The 25,852-nt window shown below is 41.4% G+C and overlaps 1 protein-coding gene across 1 annotated transcript in view; it reads right to left on the reverse strand.

Moving 5' to 3' along the window:
* Window positions 1-4,153: 4,153 nt before the first annotated feature.
* Window positions 4,154-25,852, reverse strand: part of CCDC92B (coiled-coil domain containing 92B) — a 79,151-nt gene continuing 57,452 nt past the window's right edge. The window contains exons 3-4 of the mRNA XM_040338451.1: window positions 16,752-16,799; window positions 4,154-5,979 (exon numbers count right to left, since the gene is read on the reverse strand). Of these exons, the coding sequence (XP_040194385.1) occupies window positions 5,237-5,979; window positions 16,752-16,799 (791 nt within the window). The 3' untranslated portion in view covers window positions 4,154-5,236. The remainder of the gene's footprint in view (window positions 5,980-16,751; window positions 16,800-25,852) is intronic.

Raw genomic sequence — 25,852 nt, forward strand, 5'->3', positions numbered from 1 at the left:
CTGCACCAGGAACACAAGCCCGCATATTTTACGTTTGACGTGAATATGACTAGGCGTAGATTACGTTCACGCCGTAGACAGTGATGCGGCGTATCTTAGGCAGTTGTTCCGACGTGATTGTGAGCATGCGCACTGAGATGCGTCCACGGGACGGCACATGCGCAGTTCGTTATAAGTATCTGTCTGGCAATCGGCCCATCATTTGCATGGGGTCACGCCTCATTTGCATGGCTCACGCCTACTTCCACCTATGCCGGCTTACGCCTAGGAAACCCAGCGCAGTTTTGGGAGGAAGTGCTTTGTGAATTCCATGTTTGCCTCTCTGCGCTGCGTCGGCGTAGCATAAAGGAGATACGCTACAGCGGCATAAATGCCGCTGTCTGTGAATCCGGACCATGAAGAATATGGGAGATTGTTGTCACATGTATCACACAGCTAGTACTTGTCAGATATTCCTGCAGCTCCTTTAATGTTGCTGTAGGCCTCTTGGCAGCCTCACTGACCTGTTTTTTCTCATATTTTCATGAATTTTGGAGGAACATCCAGTTCTTGGTAATGTCACTGCTGTGCCATATTTTCTCCACTGGTTGACTGTCTTCACTGTGTTCCATGGTATATCTAATGCCTTAGAAATTCCTTTGTAACCTTCTCCTAACTAAAACCATTTAACAATGAGATCCCCTCTGAAGCTTTGGGAGCTCTCTGCAGGTTATGGCTTTTGCTGTAAGATGCGACTAAGAAAATGTCAGGAAAGACCTACGAGAACAGCTGAACTTTATTTGGGGTTAATCAGAGGCACATTAAATGATGGCAGGTGTGTAATGATCCTATTTCACATGATTTTGAATATGATTGCTTAATTCTGAACACAGCTACATCCCCAGTTATAAGAGGGTGTGCACACTTATGCAACCACATTATTTTAGTTTTTTTAAATGTTTCCCCCCTCCCCCCCAAAACATTTCAGTTTGTTTTTCAGTTAAGTTGTACAGTTTATAGGTCACATTAATGGTGGAAAAAGTTCTGATTTTTCATTAGTTTTCATCTAACTGCCTTAAGCCTCCTAGCAATATCACACATTCCATGCTCTACACAGCCTACATTACGTGATGTCAGCAAGGAGAGTCGTAATGAAGATAGGAAGTAAAAGAGGCATCAAGCTATGCCTGTGGATTTCAACAGCTCTTAGATAAGCCATTCCCAATAAACACAAATATATTTAGAGCATTTTATCTCCTTTTTTCTATTTGTGAATGTTCCTATAAGATGATAGCATTAGAATTTATAACCACCCAACAAAATCTGTGTATGGTCATCTGTGTATGGCCACTTTAACATTTACAATAGAGCACATAATAATACACAAACTGCTGTTGACACGTATAATGCAAATAAACCATGTTTCGATCAAATAATAACAACCAATTTCAAATCAATATAATAATGTTAATAATGATAAAGTATCACTTACAGTTATCTGCAAATAATAATATAAAATGTACAAATGAAATGATCTAGCTTACAAACTTTACACCCTCGTACATACTGTACGCGGCTTTGAAATCGTGCGACTTCATCAGAATATGTGCGATTTCAAAGCTGCATTGCAGTGCGACTTTGTGTCCGACTTGAAAGACATCTGTGCGGCTTCATGCACAGATGTCTATTGAAGTCGCACTCCAAGTTGCCAAAAGTATTGCAGGGACTACTTTTGTAAAACGGTGCAGCGCAGCAAAGTCGTCGGTGCACCGATTTTATTAGTGCCATTGCCAGAGATAGGCTGTGACTTGTCATGTGATTTGACCTGTCAAATCGCATGAAAAGTCGCTCCAGTGTGAACAAGGGCTACAGCATTATTTTGAGTAGTAACTTAGAGCCTACTAATATGGAACATGCAGCCAAATCAGGCTTGTTCTTTTTTTCCCAGATGACCAAAAATGAAATGCCACAGGTCCATCTCTAAAAGCCAAATTTTATACTACCAGGGATGCATTTGTGTAACATTTTGAATCTACGTGTCTATTTTTCAATCATAAAGAACCATCGGCATTTACAGTCACCATCCTTTAGCTCCTTTTTTGTTTTCAAATTTGTACTGTAAAAATAGAACTGAAATCTGATTGGTTGCTATAAGCAACGCAGACAATACTTATTTAAAAAGGCAGTGGTAAACAGAAGTGATGAAGTTCAGTAATCCATACAGTATTTCTATTTATTCAAGCCAGGTCAGTGTTCTTACATTTCTGACCAGTTGCTGTGAGTTAAAGCGGTGGTTCACCCTAAAAACGACTTTCCACTATTACACTGCCCCCCCGCATTACAATACGATTATGCCTTTAATTTTTTTTTTGCTGCTGTACATACCTGGGTACAGCTATTCACCCGTGTCCTCCGGGTTGCGAGTCCCGCGGGAGTGGGCGTTCCTAACATGGCGATGATTGACGTTTTGACTAAAAAACGAGCTCCCCCCGTCGCGTAAGCAGCGTCACGATTGGCGGAAGGAGCCGAACGGCGAGTCGGCGCTATACTGCGCCTGCGCATCGCCGTTCGGCTCCTTTCGCCAGTCGTGACGCGGCTTACGCGACGGGGGGAGCTCATTTTTTAGTCAAAACGTCAATCACTGCCATGTTAGGAACGCCCACTCCCGCGGGACTCGCAACCCGGAGGACACGGGTGAATAGCTGTACCCAGGTATGTACAGCAGCAAAAAAAAAAATTAAAGGCATAATCGTATTGTAATGCGGGGGGCAGTGTAATAGGGGAAAGTCGTTTTTAGGGTGAACCACCGCTTTAAGACACTTTGGGCCAGATTCAGATAGATCAGCGGATCTTTAGATCCGCGTAATCTATCTGATTTAAGATCCGCCGCCGCAAGCTTTAGAGGCAAGTGGGTAATTCACAAAACACTTACCTCCAAACGGCGGATCGTAATTCTTCCGGCGGAATTCAAATTCCGCGGCTAGGGGGAGTGTGCTATTCAAATCAGGCGCGTCCCCGCGCCGATCGAATAGCGCATGCGCCGTCCGGAAATTTTCCCAGCGTGCATTGCTCCAAATGACGTCGAAACGACGTCATTGGTTTCCGACGCTTACGTAAATGACGTCCATCCGTATTCGCGAACGACTTACGCAAACAACATAAAAAATTCAAAAATTTGTCGCGGAACGACGGCCATACTTTACATTAGCTGCGCCTCATAGAAGCAGGGGTAACTATGCGCCAGGAAAACCCTTACATAAACGTTGTACAAACACTGCGTCGGGCCCGCGTACGTTTGTGAATTGGCGTATCTCGCTGATTTACATATTCTCTGCGTAAATCAGCGAGAACGCCCCCAGCGGCCATTTTTAAATTGCAGTTAAGATCCGACGGTGTAACACAGTTACACCTGTCGGATCTTAGGCATATCTATGCGGAACTGATTCTATGAATCAGTCGCATAGATATGACCGGCCTAACTCTGAGATACGACAGTGTATCAGGAGATACACCGTCGTATCTCTCTCTGAATCTGGCCCTTTGCACCTTCCCCCTTGATGTTCTAAATTTGACATTAATAGTTTTGACATGAGAATGAACGAATGTTTTGGATATACATGAAAAGCATACCGATTTGTGTTTTAACCCTGAGACTTCTATACACATACCACATATTTTACTAGGAGCAGGAGGCTAAAGCCTAGTACACGCAGCTGAATGTTGGGCAACACCTGCTGATTCAATAGAAACCGGAAAATATTCAGCCCATGTGTATGGCAGCCGGTCCAAGAGATGCCATTCGGCCGTCTTCTTTCGAAGGGTCATTGAACGAAAACGGTCTGCTGATCAGCGTTCTAAGCCAGTGGCTGAGAGCACTGACCGGACTGTTCTGACGGAGGGCGTCCCTCTATCAGAACACAATAGCACAGCAGGGGAGAGCGATGTGCTAACATTGGATTGTTAGTACAGCAGCTCTGACCTGAGCTGTATTTTTTTTGTTCAGCTCACCGGGTTGAACAAAAGAAAAACCAGTAGTGTATACGAGGCTAGTCGGTAGTGTGTAATCTGCATTTAAAGCCTTTGTGTTTCCTCAATGCCTGGAGCAATGTAAAAATGTTTTCTTTAATTCATTACAGACGGGAGCCTTACTTACATAAGCACAGGGCAAGGTAAAAATGATATGAAATTTTAATGAAAGCTGAAATGAAAGGACATAGTTGGGAGACTGAATATTTTATAAAAATTTGAGAAAACCATAACTGCAGTGCAGTAATGAATAAAGTGCCTTCCTGTCTAGCCACTACCTGACATCATCCAACGACAAAGCTTCTAAACATAATAATGACTACCTGGCATAAAGCACTGGAGGAAATGGTACAGCGTTTTGAAATGCAAGTATCACTTTGGTATGCACTAAAAACGGACATTAAATCAGAAATAGCAACTGAGAAACCAGCTCGTTCTTTGTTCAACTGTGGTGTTGTCTTAATAAACCTTTTCAGCAGATGTAAAAATAAATAAAACCTCTTTTTCCTTATTGTAAAAAAAGTCATACAGAAGTACATTTTTATTTACCTGATCCCTGAATTCCTTGAGCATAAATTAATCTTTTTTTTTTTTTTTGTGTGCGACATCCATTCAATTAAAAAGTACAAATCTTTACTGAAATCTGTTACGGAATAAAAATAAAGAAAACATTCAGAAGTTCAATAGGTGTTCCTAGTTTAGTATCTCCTGATTATTATGACCACGAGGTCAATGAAACAAGTTTAACGTTTGTGTTGTGATATTTTAGCAAGGCCAAGCAGCGAAGAGATCTAAAATTATCCTAAAAAAGCATATACAAATACCATATTAGGCAAGCAAATAGAGCTGCCATGAACACTGCACAGTCTATATTATTCTTGTAGGAGGTTTCAAAGCGAACTTATTTGTGACATTGACAAAAGAATTCTATTGTGGAAAAACAAGTATTGCTACTCTGTATTTTGATTTAGTTTTTAAATTTAACGAAATAAAAAAGGTATATAACAAATCTTCAGAAAGGACTTCTAAAGAAGATATATGTTGTAGGAAAACAGAAGCAGCCGTAAAAATCTTCCACTAAGCAATGAGGAAGAAACGTAGCAGATGTAGGAAGACTTCATAAAAGAGAGCAGTGCACGTGGAAATACAGTATAGCAACCAGTTTACTATAAAGACTCCTACTGGTTTAACATATATCTTTCCAAGAGGCCTTTGGACAGAATGCCCTGCTTTATTCGGAATCCCTGGAATCTTGCCTAGCCAAAGCACGTCTCTTTCCTCGTTCACTTTTTGGAAGTTTAGCTTTAACAACAGGAATGGAAGGAGGCGAATCCTCATTATCTGATGAAAGCTTTTCCGACCACTGACTGCCAAGTGGCATTGAACCACCAACACGACCTGGGCCGCTCTTTTCAAGGCTGTGAGGTTTTGATTCCGCTCTCTGCCGATGATGTTGCAGGTACCTCTTAGGATACAAAAATAGAGCTGGATCTGGCATAGGTTCCAACTCGTCATAACTGGTCATCTGCTCCTTCTGAAAGGAGTCTCTTGTTATATCCTTGGTTGCAGAACACTCAGCCCTCCAAGCACTATGATGCTTGTGGACTCTCCTCTTGACCTTTCCTTCGTGATAAGGTTGCTTGACTACTGAGAGGTCAAGGGGGCAGGATGATACCTGATTGCTGTATTGTGAGCTTTGCTGCTTCTGCTTCATCGCATGCAGCTGGAAAGATAGATAAGCTGCAGCTTCAGTTTGCTTGTGCAACTCTGTATTCATTATGGTAACTCTGTGACTTCTTCTCTTCACTTCCTCCAAGTACCTCTTTTCCTTTTCCCTCAGTTTAGATCTCAAAGCTGCAACTCTATTCTCCCGATGGTAAAGCTCTTTTTTTAAATGCAGGTTCAGCTTCTCTTTTTCACTGTACCGGGCTTCCAAAATTCTGCATTTTTCCTCCATTTCTAGCTCAATTTGATCTGACAAAAACAAAAAAGTGACAAATTATAAACATATTTAGATTTTTCATTTGAAGCATAACTTTTATTTAATCTACAGGTCATGAGCAAATTGTTTTTGTTTACAGTTTTGCGTACCTTCAGTTCACAAAAAAGTACAATTTAACATTTGAAAATATTTGTTACTTATTACCTCAATACAGTTTTAGCTTTTTTATTTTGTAGGTATTTTGTACATTTTGCCATGTAGGTATCCACTAATAATGATTTGAGTGTATTTTTAATAAAATTGCAACTTGATGAACATTTGCACAACTACTGCAGGGCCTAAAAAAAAATCGATAGACACAGATCGCTATTGTCACCATCATGTCGAAGCTTCTATCTATATAGAACTGTTGTCACAACAAAATGAAAATAAATACATTTTCTAATTTCGGATCTTTCGGATTTGGATTCTGCACGTTCGTTATCGTTTGTTAAAATGAATGCGAAAATCCCAGAAATTCGGACGAAAAGAAATGCACATGTCTAATAAATAGGATCATTATACAAAATAGGTAGATACCTTTCAACAATGTTTTTGATTTTTATCAAACTCTGCCCTGTAAGGAGTTTAAAAAAATCTATTGACACAGACAGCAGGACTTGGCCCCGCCCCCAGCGCTCGCGTCATTGGATTTGATTGACAGCAGCGGGCTGCGCTGCTATCAATCTAGCCAATCAGGACACAAGACACCGGCTAGAGCAGGAGTCCTCATCCCTGGCGCAAGAAAGAGGGTTCAGGCAAGTAAAAACAGGGCACTGGGGGGCTTCTGCACTGCAAGAGGGTTTTCACCTCAATGCATAGAATGCATTGAGGTGGAAAACCACAAGGGTTAACAACCCCTTTAAACCTAACTACTTGACTGAGGTAGGAGGGCTACAACACAAGACAGCCTAGATCTGTTCCTTTGTAAGATTAAAATAGCTTTAAATATAAAGTAGACAAAACAGCTTCAATGGCACATTCCAGCATTAGTTTTTAACTAAAATATATATGCATTATCAAAAGAAAAAAGTCACCGCACTCCAACCCAGTGCATTCGTATGTAGATAAATGTGGCCTTAGCCAGTACCGCTCCAGCCACACCCTCCTGAGACAGAGATCCCCCTGCTTGCAGTGAAGGGGGCTGGCGTCAGTGCACCATTCAGAGGTATAGGAGAATTATCAAAGAGAAGAGAAGGCATCTCTGAATGGCACACTGATGCCAGCTCCCTTCACTGCAAATGGAGGGTAGATCGCTGTCTCAGCTTAGAGTGGCACTGCAAGTTTCATTTGGACCACTGTAAAATATATGTGTGATGCAAGGAGTGATGACTCTGCAAAAGGGCATCATTATTAAGGTGTGCCTCGGTTAGGATCATGATGTCTACACATAGCCGTGAGTACCTATACAGATATATGAGGCATTTCAATACAATATTAAAAACCCTTTGAAAACATGCAATCAGTTAGGAAGATTAGACCGTTTAATTATGTTGCACTGGTTTAAATGATCAAATTGACCAGTTAGCAGACAGCTACCCATTGTTGGATGCCTGCATTTGATTAATCATGTCACTTGATTCTTTTATTTCTCCATTGTGATGCTGCGTGGCTTGGGCAGTTAAGGCGATATCCTCCACCCAGCTCGGCAGACTCTTATTAATTCTCTTTCTTTTGAGTCAGAGCTGCATCATTTACATGTTGTAAGCAAACACCTTTTGAGAGCCTGCTAAAACACGCCTTAATTACTACAAGTTTTATTACTTGTGTTACATACTTAAGTTTATGGTTTTTACTGGTGGTAAAACATCGAATATTCTAAGAAACTAATTTACTCAAGTCTCAAGATGTTCTTTGGCTCTGTCTGGGAAAATATACTATAACTAGACCTATGCTGTAACCATCACTGGATCGTGGGTACAAATGCAACCAAGAAGACTAGGCAGAATAATTTAAATACCAAGTGGCCACTCCTCATACATTTTATAGCTAAGAGGTCGTGAAAAAAAAAACAAAAAAAAAACCTCAACTCTCATGATACACCTAAAGTTTATTAGCTAGATTCACAAAGAGTTACGCCGGCGTATCAGTAGATACGCCTTCGTAACTCGCAATCTAAGCCGTCCTAAGTTTAAGTGTATTCTTAAACTGAGATACACTTGAACCTAGCTAAGATACGACGGCCTGCGCCGTCGTATCTTAGGGGGCATATTTACGCTGGCCGCTAGGTGCCGCTTCCGTTGAGTTCGGCGTAGAATATGCAAATGACTAGATACGCCGATTCACGAACGTACGCTTGCCCGTCGCAGTACAGATACGCCGTTTACGTAAGAGACATGCCGGCGTAAAGATAAAGCTGCTCCCTAGGTGGCCTAGCCAATGTTAAGTATGGCCGTCGTTCCCGCGTCGAAATTTGAAAATTTTACGTTGTTTGCGCAAGTCGTCCGTGAATGGGGCTGGACAAAATTCACGTTCACGTCTAAACCAATACGTCCTTGCGGCGTACATTAGAGCAATGCACACTGGGATATGTACACGGACGGCGTTCGTAAAAACCGTCAATCACGTCCGGTCACCAATCATTTACATAAAACACGCCCCCCTCATCCTCATTTGAATTAGGCGCGCTTACGCCGGCCCAGTCACGCTACGCCGCCGTAACTTAGGAGGCAAGTGCTTTGTGAATACAGCACTTGCCTCTCTGACTTACGGCGGCGTAGCATAAATACGATACGTTACACCGCCTCAAAGATGCGCCCATCTACCTGAATCTAGCTACATGTGTAGACTTGAATGAAGGCCCAACTCTAGTCAAAACATTTAATTTCCTTTTCTACAGAATGGGAAAAGTTCAAAACCTCAGCCAGAACAGAAAATTATGGGAAACCTCCCCAAAAGTTATACGGAGAGATTTAGGCCCCATGCACACGAGATGCTGCTAAACTCGAGTTCAGAGGCATTTGGGCATTTTTTTCAACTGCCCCTGAACACATTTAATGTTATCCTATGTGTCCATGCACACAATCACGCTTTTTGGCATTTTAAAGCAGTTGGGTTTATGTCCGTTTTTTCAGACGCAAAATTATGGGTTCAGAAGAGTTTTATTTTTGCGTTTTAAACTTTGGGAGGGTCTACAATGTCTTTGAGATAAGCACCGACAGCCGCAAACGCGGTAAAACGCCGCAAATCACGGCAAAACGCTGCGCAATTCGCGGCAAAAACTGGCGTTTTAAACGCCGGTTTTTGCCTTTGAAAACGTATAGAGGTGTTTGTAATTGCTTCTCGTGTGCATGGGGCCTTAGTAAAACTGGTAAACTCGGAATCTGGTGCAGCTATGCATGGTAGTCAATCAGCTTCTAAGCTCAGCTTGTTCAATTAAAGCGTTTGTAACCCCTAAAATAAAAAAAAAACATATGTGCTATAGATTATGCCTACTGCTAATTGAGTGTTGTCCGTAACTTTTTTTATTGAGGAGGTTGCTGAAAAATACACGCTCATTTTGCCAGTTCCCCGTAGTTCCTGTTTCAAACTGACCACGTTAGCCATGACGGTAGATTACTCCTAGCATGGTCAGTTTGCGTCCCTTGTATACCAGGTAGGAGAACCTACTGTAGCATGTTTAGCGCCATGCCCCGTCCCAGCCCTGCTCTGTTCATAGACAGTGGAGACTTACTGCCTAAACTACAGTGCATACACTGGGAATGTTCTTCTCCTCTGTGTCTGATCTGTCAGCTAAGTAATCACACATCCCCCAAGATGGATTATAATCAATAAAGAAGGAGTTGTAAAGTGTTGAAAGTTTGTTTATACAATGGCTGCAGGAAGAGATTGAAGCACTTGTTACAGATTAGGGAGGAGTGCAGACTGGCCAGACTCTCAGGCTCAGTTGGTGGGAGTGTATTTAGGGCACTGTGTGAGGTGGAGATCAGATGCAGGACAGAAGAAATGAGCTGACCAGCAAGTGATTACAGAGGGGGAGGAGAGTTGCATGCTGTGTAAATCATGAATACAGATACAAGACTGATATGCAGACATACAGGGAATGTACTAGGGGTTGACTGATATTGTTTTTTCAGGGTTGATACCAATTTTTCGAACACCTTTTAGGCTTATAGCCGATATCAGGTGCCGATATTCTGTCCATTTAAAGTTTTGAAAAATCAACACAATTTTCTACTAAAATCTGATATAAACTGAACATTAATAATGTTTAAAATTTGAATAAACATCAAGGGCTCGTTCTTCACACCATAACTGCATGAAAACTGATGCAAAAACCGCACAGATTTTACTTGCGGAGACATAAGATTTCATGCGCGATTCAGTCCGTTTTATGCACGTTGACACGTCAGGCTGGGTTTACGCTATAGAATGCAGCGGCTCACAGCAGGAGTCTGGTGTGTCTCCATTTACCATATCAGATCCGATTTCAGCTGAATTTGCACCTGAAACTGACCAAAAGACGCACAGGGCTCCTGTGCAATTCACACCGGAGAAGCTGCAGAGATGTGTGAACCGGCTCCATAGAGAGCCGGTCACAATCTCCTGCTATGCCAATTAGCAATATTTTGAACCCAGCCTCAGTTTTCAATGCGCATCAGTTATGTGCCCTATATTCACACCAATGTTGACGTCATATCATTTATTTTTCCTGTGCAGAACACTGCACACATGACACGTTGCATTCCTGCGCAGAAAAATTGTAGTAAGAACAGAGCACATACTGTAGAGAAGAAATGTAGAGAGAACCATTGTTTTTTTGTGCACTTGCAGAACGCGTGCAGAAAAACTGATGTCTCTGTCTGCACCATGGTGTGAATGAGGCCTAAAATTAAAACTGAAAATATCAGCCAAATCTCCAGATTCAATTGCCAAAATGTCTCTAAAGAAACTACTGCTAGAATTTGCTATTGGAGGCATTAAGCTATCCGTTTTATATGCTACTTTTTAACTGTACAAACCACTACCAAAAAGAGACAAATAAAGGTTATTTCATACTGTAAAGCGAAGTCCGACTCTTATCAATATCCCCTGTGCACCCTTCTGTTTTTGGTTCTCACCACAAATGTGGAGTGGTGGGCAGAAGACAGAAACAAAATAAGCAAAAAGTTAATTTTTATTGTGAATTCTGTCCCCTCTAATCCTGCGGTCCTAGGAACAAGCCTACAAAAGCCTTATGGTAAATAGAATCTTTACTGTCTTTTCCTAATTAAAGAGGAAGTAAACCCTCCGTTCAAAAATAAAAAAAATTATAATCGTGCCAGACAAAGGCATAATCAGCTAGTATGCATAGCATACAAGCCAATTATGTTTTACTTACCTTCGTTTGAAGCCCCCGCAGCGGTCCACGTCTCCCCCTCCGGCCGCCGACATGTTGTCCCGGATTGACTTCCGGGTCTCGCGGCTCCGGCGCTGTGATTGGCCGGAGCCGCAATGAAGTCACTCCTGTGAACGCGTGCGATAACGGCACAGTACAACTGAAGCAACGGCACATAGTGCCATTGCTTCAGTTGGCTTAAGTGCGCATGTGCCGAATGACGTCGGCACATGCAAATACAGGTATATCTCCTAAACCGTGCAGGCTTAATATAGACCTACCTGTAACATTAAGTTGTAAACAAGGGTTTACAACCACTTTAAATCTCCATATAAACATAGCTGTAGGGGAAGAGGGCAAAAATCACTCATTTAACTACTTGGGCTGTGTGCATAATTTGAGTTTATACATATAAGCCCATATAAGATATACAGCTCTATACTAAAACAGTCTTTAATTTAATTAATTTTCCCCCATCAAAAATGCTAATATAATGCGGGAATTAACTTTTTTAAAAGGAGACGTGATCTTTTTACAGGAAACTCATTTGTGTGCGGGCACAAACCGCAGAATTGTCTCAAATGAGTTCCCCCTGTGGTTTTATGCGGACTCCCCTATTTTTCGCGCTAAAGGAGTGGCCATAGGGTTTGCCAGAGGTGTCCGGTTTATATTAGAAGAGAGGAAGGCGGATCCAGAAGGGGGCTTTTTATTCTTAAGGGGAAACCTGAACAGTGTTGGGATTTCACTGGCAAACGTTTATGGACCAAATAAAAAGTCTGTTCAATACCTAGCGGGAATTATGGAGGAGTTCATGGAATTTAAGACTGGGGGGGGGGGGGCATTATGGGAGGGGACTTCAACTTGTGTCTAGACCCAAAACTAGATAGTACGTGGCATGCACAGGGAATGGCTCAGAGAAATAAATTAAAAAAGAAGATGCACCAATATCAATTAGTTGATGCGTGGAGATCACAACACCTAAAACAAAGAGATTACACATTCCACTCCCAGGTACATGGGAAGTACACAAGAATTGATTACTTTTTGGTAGAACATAGGTTACTGGATTTGGTGGAAAATACATATATTGGAATGACAACATTCTCTGATCATGCACCTATTACAGGAACTCATTGGAAAAGACACATCGTTTTCCTCAACAAGTTCCTTGTTAGGCTAGTCGAGGAACTCGACAAGCTTGCTTAGCGTACACACGGTCAAGACAAAATCTCCTCGTTCTCAAACGCGGTGACGTACAACACATACAATGGCAGGGGAAGTTCAATTCAACTGGCACAACCCTTTGTTAAGAGACGATTTGCACTTTTCAGTCTGTTACAGCGTGAAAAATGTGTTATCGCCATTACAAATGCTACCTTTACTCCCGTCTCATACTTCTGTGCATGCGCGTGTTTCTTAGCATACACACACTCGAGTTTCTCGTCAAAAACCAGCCTGACGAGGAACACGACGAGCAAATTGAGACTCCCGTCGAGGAAAAAAAGAGAACTTGTTCTCTTTTTTTCTTGTCTAGTTCCTCGACAGTTTCCTCGATGAAAAACGTACACACGACCGTTTTCCTCTGCAAAAAAGCTCTCCCACCAAGTTTCTTGATAGATTTTGTCGAGTTTCTCGGTCGTGTGTACAAGGCCTAACTGGAGGTTGAATGAAGAACTTCTACTAGATAAAAGAGATAGAAGAAAGAATAAAGAAAGAATTGGAACAGTTCTTTATGGAGAATAGTACAGAAGGAATGTCGGAGGAGATAATATGGGAAACCCATAATGCTTACATCAGGGGTATCTTGATTAGGGAGGGAGCTGGAAAAAAGAAAAGAAATAAAGAGCAAAAAAATAAAGTTTAACTATAGAAATATTTGAACTAGAACAGCTACATAAGGAAACTGGAGAGAAATAACTCCTATTGATTCTTAGTATTAAAAGAGAGGAAATTAGAGGAATAATTGAACTGGAATCCCGAACGGCTCTGAGTCTGGTTAAGAAAGAAAGATATCAATGGAGTAACAAGGTGGGGAAATATCTGGCGAATTTATTAAAAAAGAAAAAAGAACAGCTAATTATATAGAGAGAATACAGACAGACAAATACCGGGGAAATAAGATAGAAGACATCAGAGATTGCTAAAAAAATTCAAGAATTCTACAGGAAACTCTATGCAATTAACATAAATGACACTAAAGAAAAGGTAAAACAAGAAGAGGTAAAACAAAAAGAGGAAAAAATAAAAATATATTTGAAGGAGATGAACTTAAAGAAAATCCCAGAAGATAAATGTAATTATCTCGAAACCCCCATAACAGAAGAAGAAATATTAAAAACCATACAAGAACTGCCAAACGGGAAAAGCCCCGGCCCAGACGGTTTGACTACACTGTACTATAAAAAATTCTCAGATATACCAATTCCGAAACGGTGTTCCTATTTCAATGGGATCGGAGAAAAGTGGGAGATGAGGAAAGAGGCTCTAGAAGCTTTAATAACTATAATTCCTAAAGATGGTAAAGACAATACTTAATGCTTGAGTTATAGACCAATCTCTCTCCTTAATATTGATATAAAGTTTTCAAAAATTCTCGCCAATAGGATGAAACAAATAATGAAAGACGTGGTCCATACGGATCAAGTGGGATTTATTACAGGAAGGGACAATGGAATAAGAACCCTCCTGGCTATAATGGAAATCAGAAAAAGCGGAGCCCCAGGTCTACTCCTGTCAACTGATGCCGAAAAAGTCTCGGACAGGGTAGACTGGGGCTTCATGCAGGATACACCGGAGGCAATAGAATTAGGGCCCAGAATGAGAGGCTGAAAAAAATCACTATATAATAGACCTACCGCAAGAATTAAAATAAATGGGACCATTTCAGAACCCTTTGAAATGAAAAATGGCACACGACAGGGGTGCCCCTTGTCACCGCTGTTTACTATTGCACTAGAATAGTAATTAAGGGGTATAAGGCGAAATGTTGATATTAAGGGGATAAAAATTGGAGGGGGGAAAGCACAAACTTGCCGCCTATGCAGATGATATTTTATTCTTTGTAATAAACCCCAGGATAACCCTGCCTAATCTGATAAAAACGATTAATGAGGCAGGATGTCCAATTTTAAGATAAATCCAGCCAAGTCGTAAATACTAAGTATAAACATCCCCAAAACAGAAAGGCGTGCTCTTCAGGAAGATTTCCCATTTGGCTGGAAAAAATAATTAAAATATCTTGGAATTAGGCTGGCAACCTCCACAGAGACCTTATATAAAATCAACTTCATTCCATTGTTTAATGAGGTTAAAGCAGAACTTAATAGAATTGCACCGGGGCAACTATTTTTGAGCGGCTGAATAAACATCTTTAAAATGGCAATATTACCTAAAATAGTATATAAAATGCAGATGCTCCCAATTCCAATACCACAAGCATACTTCAAAAAATTACAGTCAATGTTTCTAAAGTTTATTTGGAGAGGGAAAAAAACGTGTATTAATCTAACACTTTTGACTAAAGATAAGGCACAAGGGGGGTTAGGGGCACCGGGTGTAAGAAATTACTATCACGCGATTTTAATATCACAAATAATTGATTGGGCTAAAAATAACACACAGAGAAAAGGTGGGTAAATATGGAGATTAAAATGAGTAGGACAGCACTGGGGAAATTAATTTGGATACCGGCACAGTATAGAGAAATCAGTTCAGATGCTCACTGCATCACTAGGCACGCATTAAAAATATGGGATAAGATACACAAGAAGGAAAAATGGGATTACAACTCACCCTTTATACCTCTAACTGACACAAAATTATTTTTGCCAGGAGAAGAAAAAATTTTGGTAAATGGATATTTCAAGATAACATACAATTAAAATATATGTAATGGAGCAAAACAAACTCTTAACTTTTCAGGAACTAAAAAATAAAAAAGGAAGGGATTTCGATTGATGCATGGCGGTACGCGCAATTAAAATATTTTTTCGGAAGACTCCCCCAGCCTTTTCGATCAGAAGTTAAACTACGACCCCTAGAAAAAAGATGCGAGGGAAAGGCTGAAAAGGGGACAATTTCTAAGATATATAAGATCTTGAACGAGTCAAAATTGCGGGGCGTCCCGCCAAACATCAAGAAATGGGAACTTCAAGAACTGGGCTCATGTGTAAATGAGTGTGAGATCAAACAGTTAATTAAGAGGGTACATGCAACGTCGGTAAATTGTAATATAGTGGAATTTAATTTTAAATGCCTGGTGCGCTGGTACCTTACCCCGGATAAGGTACATAAATACTCAGGAACTACATCACAGCTATGTTGGAGGGGCTGTAATGAAGTAGGTACTATGGCTCACATTTAGTGGACCTGCTCCAAAATTAGAAAATACTGGGGGGAGATAAGACAAAAAAAAAAAACTACAGAAATAACAAATGTTGAACTCCCAGATGACCCGTAGGTATGCGTGTTACATGGGTCTCGAATGCCAACTAAACGCTACCTGAAGACATTACTCCCACAGCTCCTGAACGCTGTAAAGAGCCAAATATCCCTACACTGGCGAGAACTGGAGAGTCCCACATTGAGGGGGTGGTGCAATAAAGTAGACGAAATTTACAATATGGAATATCTGAGATCTAGCGAAGGAGAGAATAGGGAGGAGTTTGAAGAGAAATGGAAAGAATGGATAGGGTATAAGCATACTATGGGCTATGCAGAAGTGATGGGTGCATAACACAATTTAATATCTAATGGCACGAGGTAGAACTTTGGATGGGTAACACGGGGTATTTTATCCCATGGTCAACCCAATGGGGTACAGTCCAGGACAGGACACTATAAAAAAAGAAAAAAAAAAAAAGAAAAAAGAAGAGGTAGAAGAGAGAGGAGGTAGGGAGGTGAGAAAGATAAGTACATATTAGAAAGAGAAGCTTGGAAGTTGTTGATATATGGGAAGGGAGAGGTCTGGGTGGAGGGCGGGGAGAGGGAATTGTAGGATATTTTTTATTAACGATACATTTATACTTGACAACCTTTTTGATATGTTGGGTATTTGGTATCTATGAGACGTGTAATTGGAAAATTTTATAAAAATAAATAATAAATAATAATAATAATAATAATACGAAAGAATAAAGTCTTGAAGAAATACCACAATGATGTGAACTGTGATTGAGACAGCGAATGAACGCAAAACTGAATAAGTCTCTCGACAGAGTTCTCTGAGGTGGAAAAAAAAAAACAGGCTTTCAGAAAAACGGATAATAATATCCTGGTAAACATGAAAGGTACCTTAGAGCTCCATCTAGTGCATAGTTCTAGTAAATATGAGAAACTCAAGAGGTATTTTTGTGACTAAATATTACTCATTACTCTTTTGGTTTTGAACATAATAAAATATATACAAAACACTTTACATTCCTTTTAAACAGCATAAACTCATCATACCTTGCTGGAAATCCTCCACTCTCTTTGATTCCAATTCTTGTGTAAGCTCTAAGCAAGAAAAGGAAAACAAAGAAAAAAAATCATTCAATATCAATTCTAACATGCAAAGAATATTAACATTATTGCAATTTAGGTTTCCATCTGCCCATTATATTTTTACCTTCAAGGTTATGTGCACAGTTCTGCTTACAGTTTTACAAGTACATTTTAAAATTATGGATATCTATATCTTCGGCCAGTAGTTCTCATCCATTACATAAAATAAAAGCGGCGCTAGTTGAATTTATGAGTTTTAAAAAAGAACTGCGCAGAAAACCAACATTAATTGAGAGATGACTTGAACAGGGAAATATCCAAAATGAATCATTGATAGAGCAAAGCCTATTGCTCAAATACTAGAGAGGTTTTATTAAGTGGTTCATGTGGTAAATTATCAGGATGGTAGTTCCAAAGCACTATATTCTCTAAACAGGGGTGTCTAAACTTTTGACCTTCCTGGGCCACATTGCAAGAAGATAAATTGTCTTGGACCACATATAAAATACACTAACAAGGACACCCGATGAGTAGTTCCTCCTGTGGCTCTCAGCAGGGAGGTGCAACAGCATGCAAACATGGCAGCCCCTGCATCCCTCCAGGCATACATTTGCCTGGCTTATCAATGTAGGCTGCTGCAGCTGCTAGGTTTTCACGGTGTCCCTACAGACATGCATGGATCGGGCTTGTCTTACGGCCACCATGGGTGCTGTGCTTGCGCAGCATTACCAGCATCACTCTATAGGAGCCCAAGCTACGTGCTAAATTTTCTGGGGCCACATGCGTCCCATGGGATGGACACCACTGCTCTATAGTATATAGTAAAGTGGTCCAAATTGTGAAACTGAACCATCCTATTTTACATATCAATTGAATTTTTATATGATTTTACAGAGGGGCTGGTTTTTCTCAAGCAGGAGCTTGCTGGGATCCTTACTTTCCCCTAGTTTTTTTTAAGAGTAGAGAGAGAATGGTTCCACTATTTGGCTTAAAGCGGAGTTCCATCTTAAAGTGGAACTTCCGCTCATATGATTCTTCCCCCCCTCCGGTGCCACAATTGGCACCTTTCGGGGGGATGGGGGACAGGATATCCTTTCCTCTTCTGGGAGTCCGGGCCGCGGCCCGTAACGTCACTGCAGGGCTCCCTCCTCCTCGCCCGGCCAATAAGAGAGAGGAGTGGGGCCTTGCGCATGCGCAGTAGGGTTCTCGGCATGAAGCCGAAAGGAAACATCAGCTGCAGTGCCGACATCGAGGGACTCCAGGACAGGCAAGTGTCCTATTAAAAGTCAGCAGTTGCAATATGTGTAGCTGCTGGCTTTTAATTCTTTATTTTTTTTTGGCTGGAACACCGCTTTAAAGTAACGTAAACCTCAGACATGAAATATGAACAAAGCATATATCTTTATAAAGTGTGTACTTGTCTCAATTAAGAACACCAAGTTTAATTTCTGTCTGCTGCTTCAATCCTTTGCTATCTGCATGAGTCACGTCTGACGGGTTTTCCTGACACCAAGAGGCATGTGTAATGTTGAAGACATTTCACTGTTTATCCAAGGAAACTGCTTGGGTAAACAGCAAAAAAAGACCTTCAGCATGATAAAACAAGTCCAACTGAGGCTGAGTTCACAATGGCACGGAACGACTGTTGTACGACTCATCCTAGTTTGCCCTGCAACATTGGTCCTATGGATCTATATAATACAAGAATTATGTTTTTTTAGTGAATGAGTAGGGGGTACTTGTTAAAAGGGGGCTTCCAGATTCTGATAAGCCCCTTGATCACAGACCCCCACAACCACAGTCCAGGGTTGTGGGGAAGAGGCCCTTGTCCCCTTCAACATGGGTCAAGGTGCTTTGGGGCGGGGGGAGGGCACAGCCCCACGTTGAGGGCATGTGGCCTGGTATGGTTCAGGGCGTTTGCTCGTCCCCCCCCTTTCCTGGCCTGCATTCTTGGATAAGTGGCTGGTATGGATTGGGGAGGACACCCCACGCCGTTTTTTTCCCCTATTGCCAGCAATGATTTGTTTTTTATCCAGCGGTCAGCGGGGAAGCCCATTGACAGCTTATGACTCATGCGTCGTAAAGGATACTGCAGGTGGCTTCCCAGCCCCGCTCCTTAACAATAGCTATTCACATCCCATTGAGCACCCTGCAAATTTGGGTGTTCGCCGATCGGGCAGACGGGTAATGTTCGAACCGAACTTTTGCTCGGTCCAAACCGTTCACCCAACTCTAGTCCTAAAGCTGTCCATACATTAGTAGATTTTTGTTCAAAACTTTTTGTATTGAAAATGTTCCTTTGATTTTTCTAATCTTTAGTGGGGGACAAATCGACTATTGTTTTTATCTGTAGTAAGGGGGAACATTTTAAAAAGCAGAATGGAAATTTTTTCTGGTTTTCGTTTGGGAAATTACATTCATTTTAAAAGCAAATGTTCAAAGCACAAACAGAATTTTTAGTACAAATATTTGTATTTTTCATTCGAATATTCACTAGTGTATGACCAGCTTGAGTCTGTTAGGACCCCGCAATACTGCGCTTAAAAAAAATTGTAATGCAGTGGCAGGTAGTGATTTACAACTATTTATCAGACAAAAACTCATACTTTTATGCCGTAGAAAAATAATATCTCCCATGCCTGAGAAACATTCATACAAAATTAGATAACAGGCCTAGTGTTTTCTGGTGTGTTAATTAAAGGAATTTTTTTTTTTTGCTGAAATGACTGTTTACAGGGTATAGAGACATAATAGTAATGTGCCTACATTTAGTTTTGTTTTTCATCTAGTTTCATGCTTGTGTGAAGGACAGAGACACAGAGCCAATACAGGGCAGTGTTTGTTTTTAAAACAAAACTGATTGGTTCTGAGGGGTTTTAGACAGGGGCGGACTGACAACTCATGGGGCCCCCGGGCAATAGAAGATTATAGGGCCCCTGGGCTTACAGGTGGCCACCACGCCAGGAGGCAGTGCAGAGGCGGGGCAGCTAAAATCTCTGGATTTCCACATCAAAAGCATGTCGGTTTCGGACATATCAGGGACAGATGTAAAAGAAACATACATACTGTCCCTGGTTTTACTGAGCCTGGCAACCCTGATGGGGCCCCCTAGTGGCATGGGGCCCTCGGGCAGTGCCGAGTTACTCAATGGTCAGTCCGCCCCTGGTTTTAGACACACAGTAATCACACCTTCTTGATTAGAGACCACAGAGAGAAGCTCCCAGTACTTTTTTCATAAGGAAACAGACAAGCAGGAAGTGGGCAGAACAGAGAAGGATTACAGCAAAAACGAACAATGAGGACATGAAACCAGGACTGCATTAGGGTAAAGGAAGCTATTTAGCTAAAAAAAAAAAAAAAAAAATTCCTTTAGTGACCCTTTAAGCCTTGTTGCACAATGTTTAATTTCAGTAGCAATTCCTGTAATACATGCAGGATCTTGTATACAAATGTTTTGACAGTGGAATATACAGACAGACAATCAATAGGAACTTCTAACTGCTGGATCCCCTTCACTATCTGACTGCCCTCTGAGAACAGCATTTCAAGCAAGACAGATTTTAGATGACAAAATTCCCTTGGTGGAGCCAGAATGACTTCAATTATATATATTAGGCAGCTGAGCCTTTAGTTACATCCAGATGGAATGGTGAAGCTGACTTCATTGGCTAGCTTAGGAAATAGATGGAATGATAAATAAAATGGAATCTACATTCTATGATTCAGCTAGGTTCGCTATAAATGACTGAGAGTAGGCTGAGGCCATGAGCAGACCATAATATGATTAGAGGTTAATCATTTGCTTTACTTCCTAATTTATACTGAAAGACCGTGATAGCTTTTGAGAGTTAAGTTCATTCCAGGAGACCCGCGCAAATTACTTTCCATAAAATCTGATGACCTTGTTCTGTGAATACTTCACTTAGCAGGACCAATGCCGCGTACACACGATCATTTTTCCGCATGTAAAAAACAAAGTTTTTGAAAAATGGCATTTAAAATGATCGTGTGTGCGCTTCACATCATTTTTCGGGGTTCTGAAAAACGACAAAAAATAAATAAAAAATTCGAGCATGCTGCATTTTTTAACGACGTTTTAAACAATGTCGTTTTTCGGGTTGTAAAAAATGATCGTGTGTACGCGGCATAAGAGATCAAAAAAGGGAAATTCCAACCGATTTAAATTAGGAGTTTCTGAGCTCTATGCCAATGTAAAATTCATTGTTCTCTTTAAATGTCATGCACAAGGCTGGTGATTTTTATTTGGTGAAAAATGATTGTATGTGCTTTCATAAAGAGCAAACCCTATATAAGCAAATCTGTTTAAAAATACTAAGAATTGTAAACTTTTATCTAATAAATACAAGTGAATTTAAAGCGGAGGTCCAGCCAATTTTTTTTTTTTTAAAAGCCAGCAACTAAAAATACTGCAGCTGCTGACTTTTAAAAAATGGACACTTACCTGTCCAGCGCGCCCGTGATGTCGGCAGACGAGGCTGATTGGGCTTTCAGCCCTGGTTCGCACTGGGTACGATTTGGAACGATTTGAGATGCGATTTGACATGTCAAATCGCATCTCAAATCGTCAGCAATTGTCGGCAATGGCACTGTCCTAATCAGTGCGACGCCGCATCTACGATTTCAAAAAGTAGTCCCTGTACTACTTTTTGCGATTTCGGGCCGCGATTTACATTAAATTGCGGCCGAAATCGCGGCAAAATCGCGGCCGCGAAATCGCGGTAAAATCGCGCATTTTACCGCGATTTTGAATTCGCAACAGTGTGAACCTAGGCTAAAGCCAGGATGTGGAGCACTTTCCCGATCATGTGACCACTGCGATTGGCTCTCAGGAGCGGTCACTTGATCAGACGTCTGTCCCACGGTCTCCTGATCTGAAGCCATAACCGAGAGCTTCAGGTTGGTCAGTGTGCTGGGAGCATGTAGTAAGTGAGCATGCTTTCAGCTCACAACCTCAGACTGCCGCAGATTCATATGTACAGAGCATGGCAACAATGCATATTTGTTAAGCGATTAGAAAGAGGTTAAAGTGAAAATTAAAATAAAAACAAGTGTGTGAAATGATTGTAATAATATAAATTAATTACCAAGACTCCTTTTGTTCAGATCGCAAATATCTCTGTATATTTTCACATGCGATAATCTTGTATTAATCTGTATGGTATGAAGGAATGTTTGTATAAACAACACACCTCCCTATTATGTTTGTTGATGGTCAAGCCTGGACATCTTGTTTTAAACCTCAGGCAACACTTTATGACCAGGTGTCCATCTTCTGTTAATTGATAAACAAAACCTGTTTTCTTCCGTAGTCATGTAACCATAAACAGCCCCTCCCTTATATTCTGTCCTGTAGTCCATTTATGCTGTATGCCTTCTCAGTAAAAGCAGACATCATACGAATGCATAACCTGCCTCTCGTGTCTCGTTAATATGATGTCTCCAGATCTGTAAGAGCGCTGTTGGGAGACCTTAACCTCCCTGGCGGTATGAATATTTCAGATTTTAGGTGCTGAAAGCGGTACAATTATTTTGCAAGGAAATTTGGTGTTTTACATTGTAGGCCTGTAATTCTTAGGAATAACTCACTTAAATCTGTCCAAACAAGAGTCTAGTAGGCATCCTGGGTTTAAACATTTTTGAAAAACAAAATCATAAATTATAATAAATAATTATAACAAATAATAATATAATTATAATAAAAATTATTCAATAATGTAATCAACTCAAAATCACTGAAATTTGCTCAGTTGCAGAATTGTCGCTGTCATTACTTTTATTTTTTTATGACGAATTTCCCCACAAATCGCTATCGCTCAATTCTGCAAGTGATTATAATTTATTATCGCTGTTTTCTGGCTGCTCTAAAACCACTTTTGACATAAAAGGGACACTTTTTGGTTGCTATGGACAATCTACAGTTTGCAGGCAGAAAGAACAGTTTTTATTATACAAAAGTACATGTAGGACACTGGGCAGACCACTAGGTACAAAGGGGGTGTGAATTTTGTACATACAGTACTGTAATCTATAAGATTACAGTATACTGTATGTAATGTGTTTATTTACTTTTTTGAATTTGGAGCCGTTCTCTGCCCCGTGCGTCGTACCGTCGAAGGGAAACAGAGATCGGCGGCACACAGGGACACTGTGTGAATCGAGCGAGGACGCCACTCGCTCACACAGCGGGGAGGCATCGCAGGATCCAGGGACAAGGTGAGTAACTTTGTCTGTGGCTGCTGCGAGGCGATCCTGAGTCTGGGTCGGGGATACCGCCTTTGGTCCAGAAATCTTACCCCGAGACAGAGTATTGGGAATACCGCCAGGGGGGTTAAAGAAGGATGGTTAGTCCAGAATTACTAATATTTCCTTTCAGTATGTAATACTAGAAGAGTGGAGAAGTGGACTACGTTCATATGGCTGCCTGGAATACTGATTGTACTGGAATAAAAGGCTGGTGCTTTGGTTAATACTGTATATATGCACTGCAGTGTAATTCAGAGTGAATCGCAATGCAAAGCAATGTACATCTCCAGCTTGTTAATGTTCACTAAGGTAATGCGTGTTAAAACTTGGGTTTTAATAGGGTTGTTTGCAATCAGATTGGCTGTCTAGTATATTTGCAGTACACAGGGAGCCTTGACGGGGCCTGCAGCTTATGCATGTATTTGCAAATGCGTGCAACTAAACCCCTGTTTTAAGGCACTGTTAGACAGGTGAATTTGGTTGGTTGCCGATTGGTTGGTAAGTTAAGCTTGGTTATTCTGTGTGTTTGTTGAAATGCGTCCGCCCTTTCAATGCTCCTTGCTGTGAAGACCAATCATAGGTAGGGGCAGTGACGGTTGTTTTTTGTATTGTTGTCATTGTGGTCAGGCAACGCGCTAGCACCTTTGCTTCCATGTGTTGGGGGTTTAGTGTGCTCCTGCTCCTTTGAGGGCTGGGCTCCCTCCAGTCATCTGCCCTTTATCTATCCATCAGCATACATGTGCTTCCACTGAGGAGACTTTAAATTTTAGAGTTAGGACTGCAGTACACAGGGAGCCTTGACAGGGCCTGCAGCTTACGCATGTATTTGCAAATGCATGCAACTAAACCCCCGTTTTTAAGGCACTGTTAGACAGGTAAATTTGGTTGGCTGCTGATTGGTTGGTAAGTTGAGCTTGGCTATTCTGTGTGTTTGTTGACATGCGTCCGCCCTTCCAATGCTCCTTGCTGTGAAGACCAGTCATAGGTAGGGGCAGTGACAGTTTTTTGGGTGTAATAAATCATACTGTATATATTTGTCCTCTTGCATAGGGAGTTGCAAGTATGACTACCCAAGCAGGTTCCTTTGGGCTTTCACAATTGATTTCTACCAATCCTTCTCACAACAGCTAAGCTTTTTGTTTTTTACTAGATTATTTTCGGTATATACAGAATTAGTAGCCAATTTTCTTTTAAATTACCGCATATTTGCCAAACTAGACAATTGTCACAAACTACGATGAACGAGAGTGAACCAAAACTGCGGTTAAGGAAGGATCTCAATGCACTTCTCTATGCTATGTGATTTATCAGTACTGGACCCTAGGCGTCGCGCTAATCAGAGAAAGAGTTTGGGGGTTCACTACATCATCTCTCTCACATATAGGAATGCGTTGAGCTACTAAAGGTGGAGGTATTACAACATACCTTCAACCCGCAGCCTTGAAAGGTTACGATGAACGTGAGTGAAGCACAACTACATTAAGGAAAATATTTCAATGCACTTCTCTATGTAAAGTGATTATCAGTATCTGACCCCAGGCGTCACTCTAATCAGAGAAAAAGAGTTTGGGGGTTTACTACATCATATCACTCACATATAGGAATGCATTGAGCTACTAAGGTAGCAGGTAGAATATACCTTCAACCCTTAGCTTTAAAAAGGTATAACGAACATGTTCAATAATTTAGGCCAGTAGGGCCTAGACTATAAGGAACCAATGTCAAGCACGTAGCATATGAAAGTAATGTATGCAAACAGCATATACCTGAGAGAGGCAACAATAGCTTAATTGGTTTAAGAGTGTATGTACCTTTAAGATATTCCACAGCTGTTACATGAAGGCACAATAAGTAATCCCAAGCAGCACGGTTGTATAAACTAGAGCCAGGTTTAAATACAGTACTTTGTAAGGCTATATGTGAACAGGGTAATTCTAGAGCAATAGATGCAACGTGGCAATGGTACTTATCCATTTGCAGAGGATGAGAGTTCTTCAGTAAGCAGGGTATTGTAGCTGGAATGGGATTCTGTCATGGAGGTTCTACTAGTGGAAAATGACTTAGGGTGTCCCCTGCAACTGCAGTAAGGCTGGCAGCGTGGATCCAGGTAAATGGATACTCAGAAGGAATCAGCTATAGGTTAGTGGTAGCATGGATCCACGATGCAATGATATCCTGTTGAGGGGAATATGCCTGTAGTTTATTTGTAGCGTGGTCTGGCTACGGTCGTCAATAATAGAACACCTTGTAATACACAGGCTGTGCTGTTTATAGAACCCAGGGCATGTGTGCCGAATGGAGCTTTAATTACGCTCAGCACTTCCGCGTTCCACGCTGGAATGCACGCGGCGCCAGGCGATGACGTCAGTGCACGGTCGCCGTATGCCAGGGATATGCAATTAGCGGACCTCCAGCTGTTGCAGAACTACAAGTCCCATGAGGCATAGCAAGACTGACAGCCACTAGCATGACGCCCAAAGGCAAAGGCATGATGGAAATTGTAGTTTTGCAACATCTGGAGGTCCGCTAATTGCATATCCCTGCCGTATGCGTTTCAGCATGGAACGCAAGACGGCGACGAGAGCGTCGATTACAACAAGCTGCTCTAACAATAAGCCACACTTTAACTGCTTACCAACCAGCCGCTGCAGTTATACGGCGGCAGGTCGGCTCTGCTGGGCAAAATCACATAGTTATACGTCATCTCGTCGAGCAGCTCATGCGCGCGTGCCCGGTGGGCGCGATCGCTCGTTACAGAGCGAGGACCAGGAGCTGTGTGTGTGTAAACACACAGCTCTCGG

The sequence above is a fragment of the Rana temporaria genome, chromosome 2, assembly GCF_905171775.1.
Source record: "Rana temporaria chromosome 2, aRanTem1.1, whole genome shotgun sequence".
NCBI classification, from domain to species: domain Eukaryota; kingdom Metazoa; phylum Chordata; class Amphibia; order Anura; family Ranidae; genus Rana; species Rana temporaria.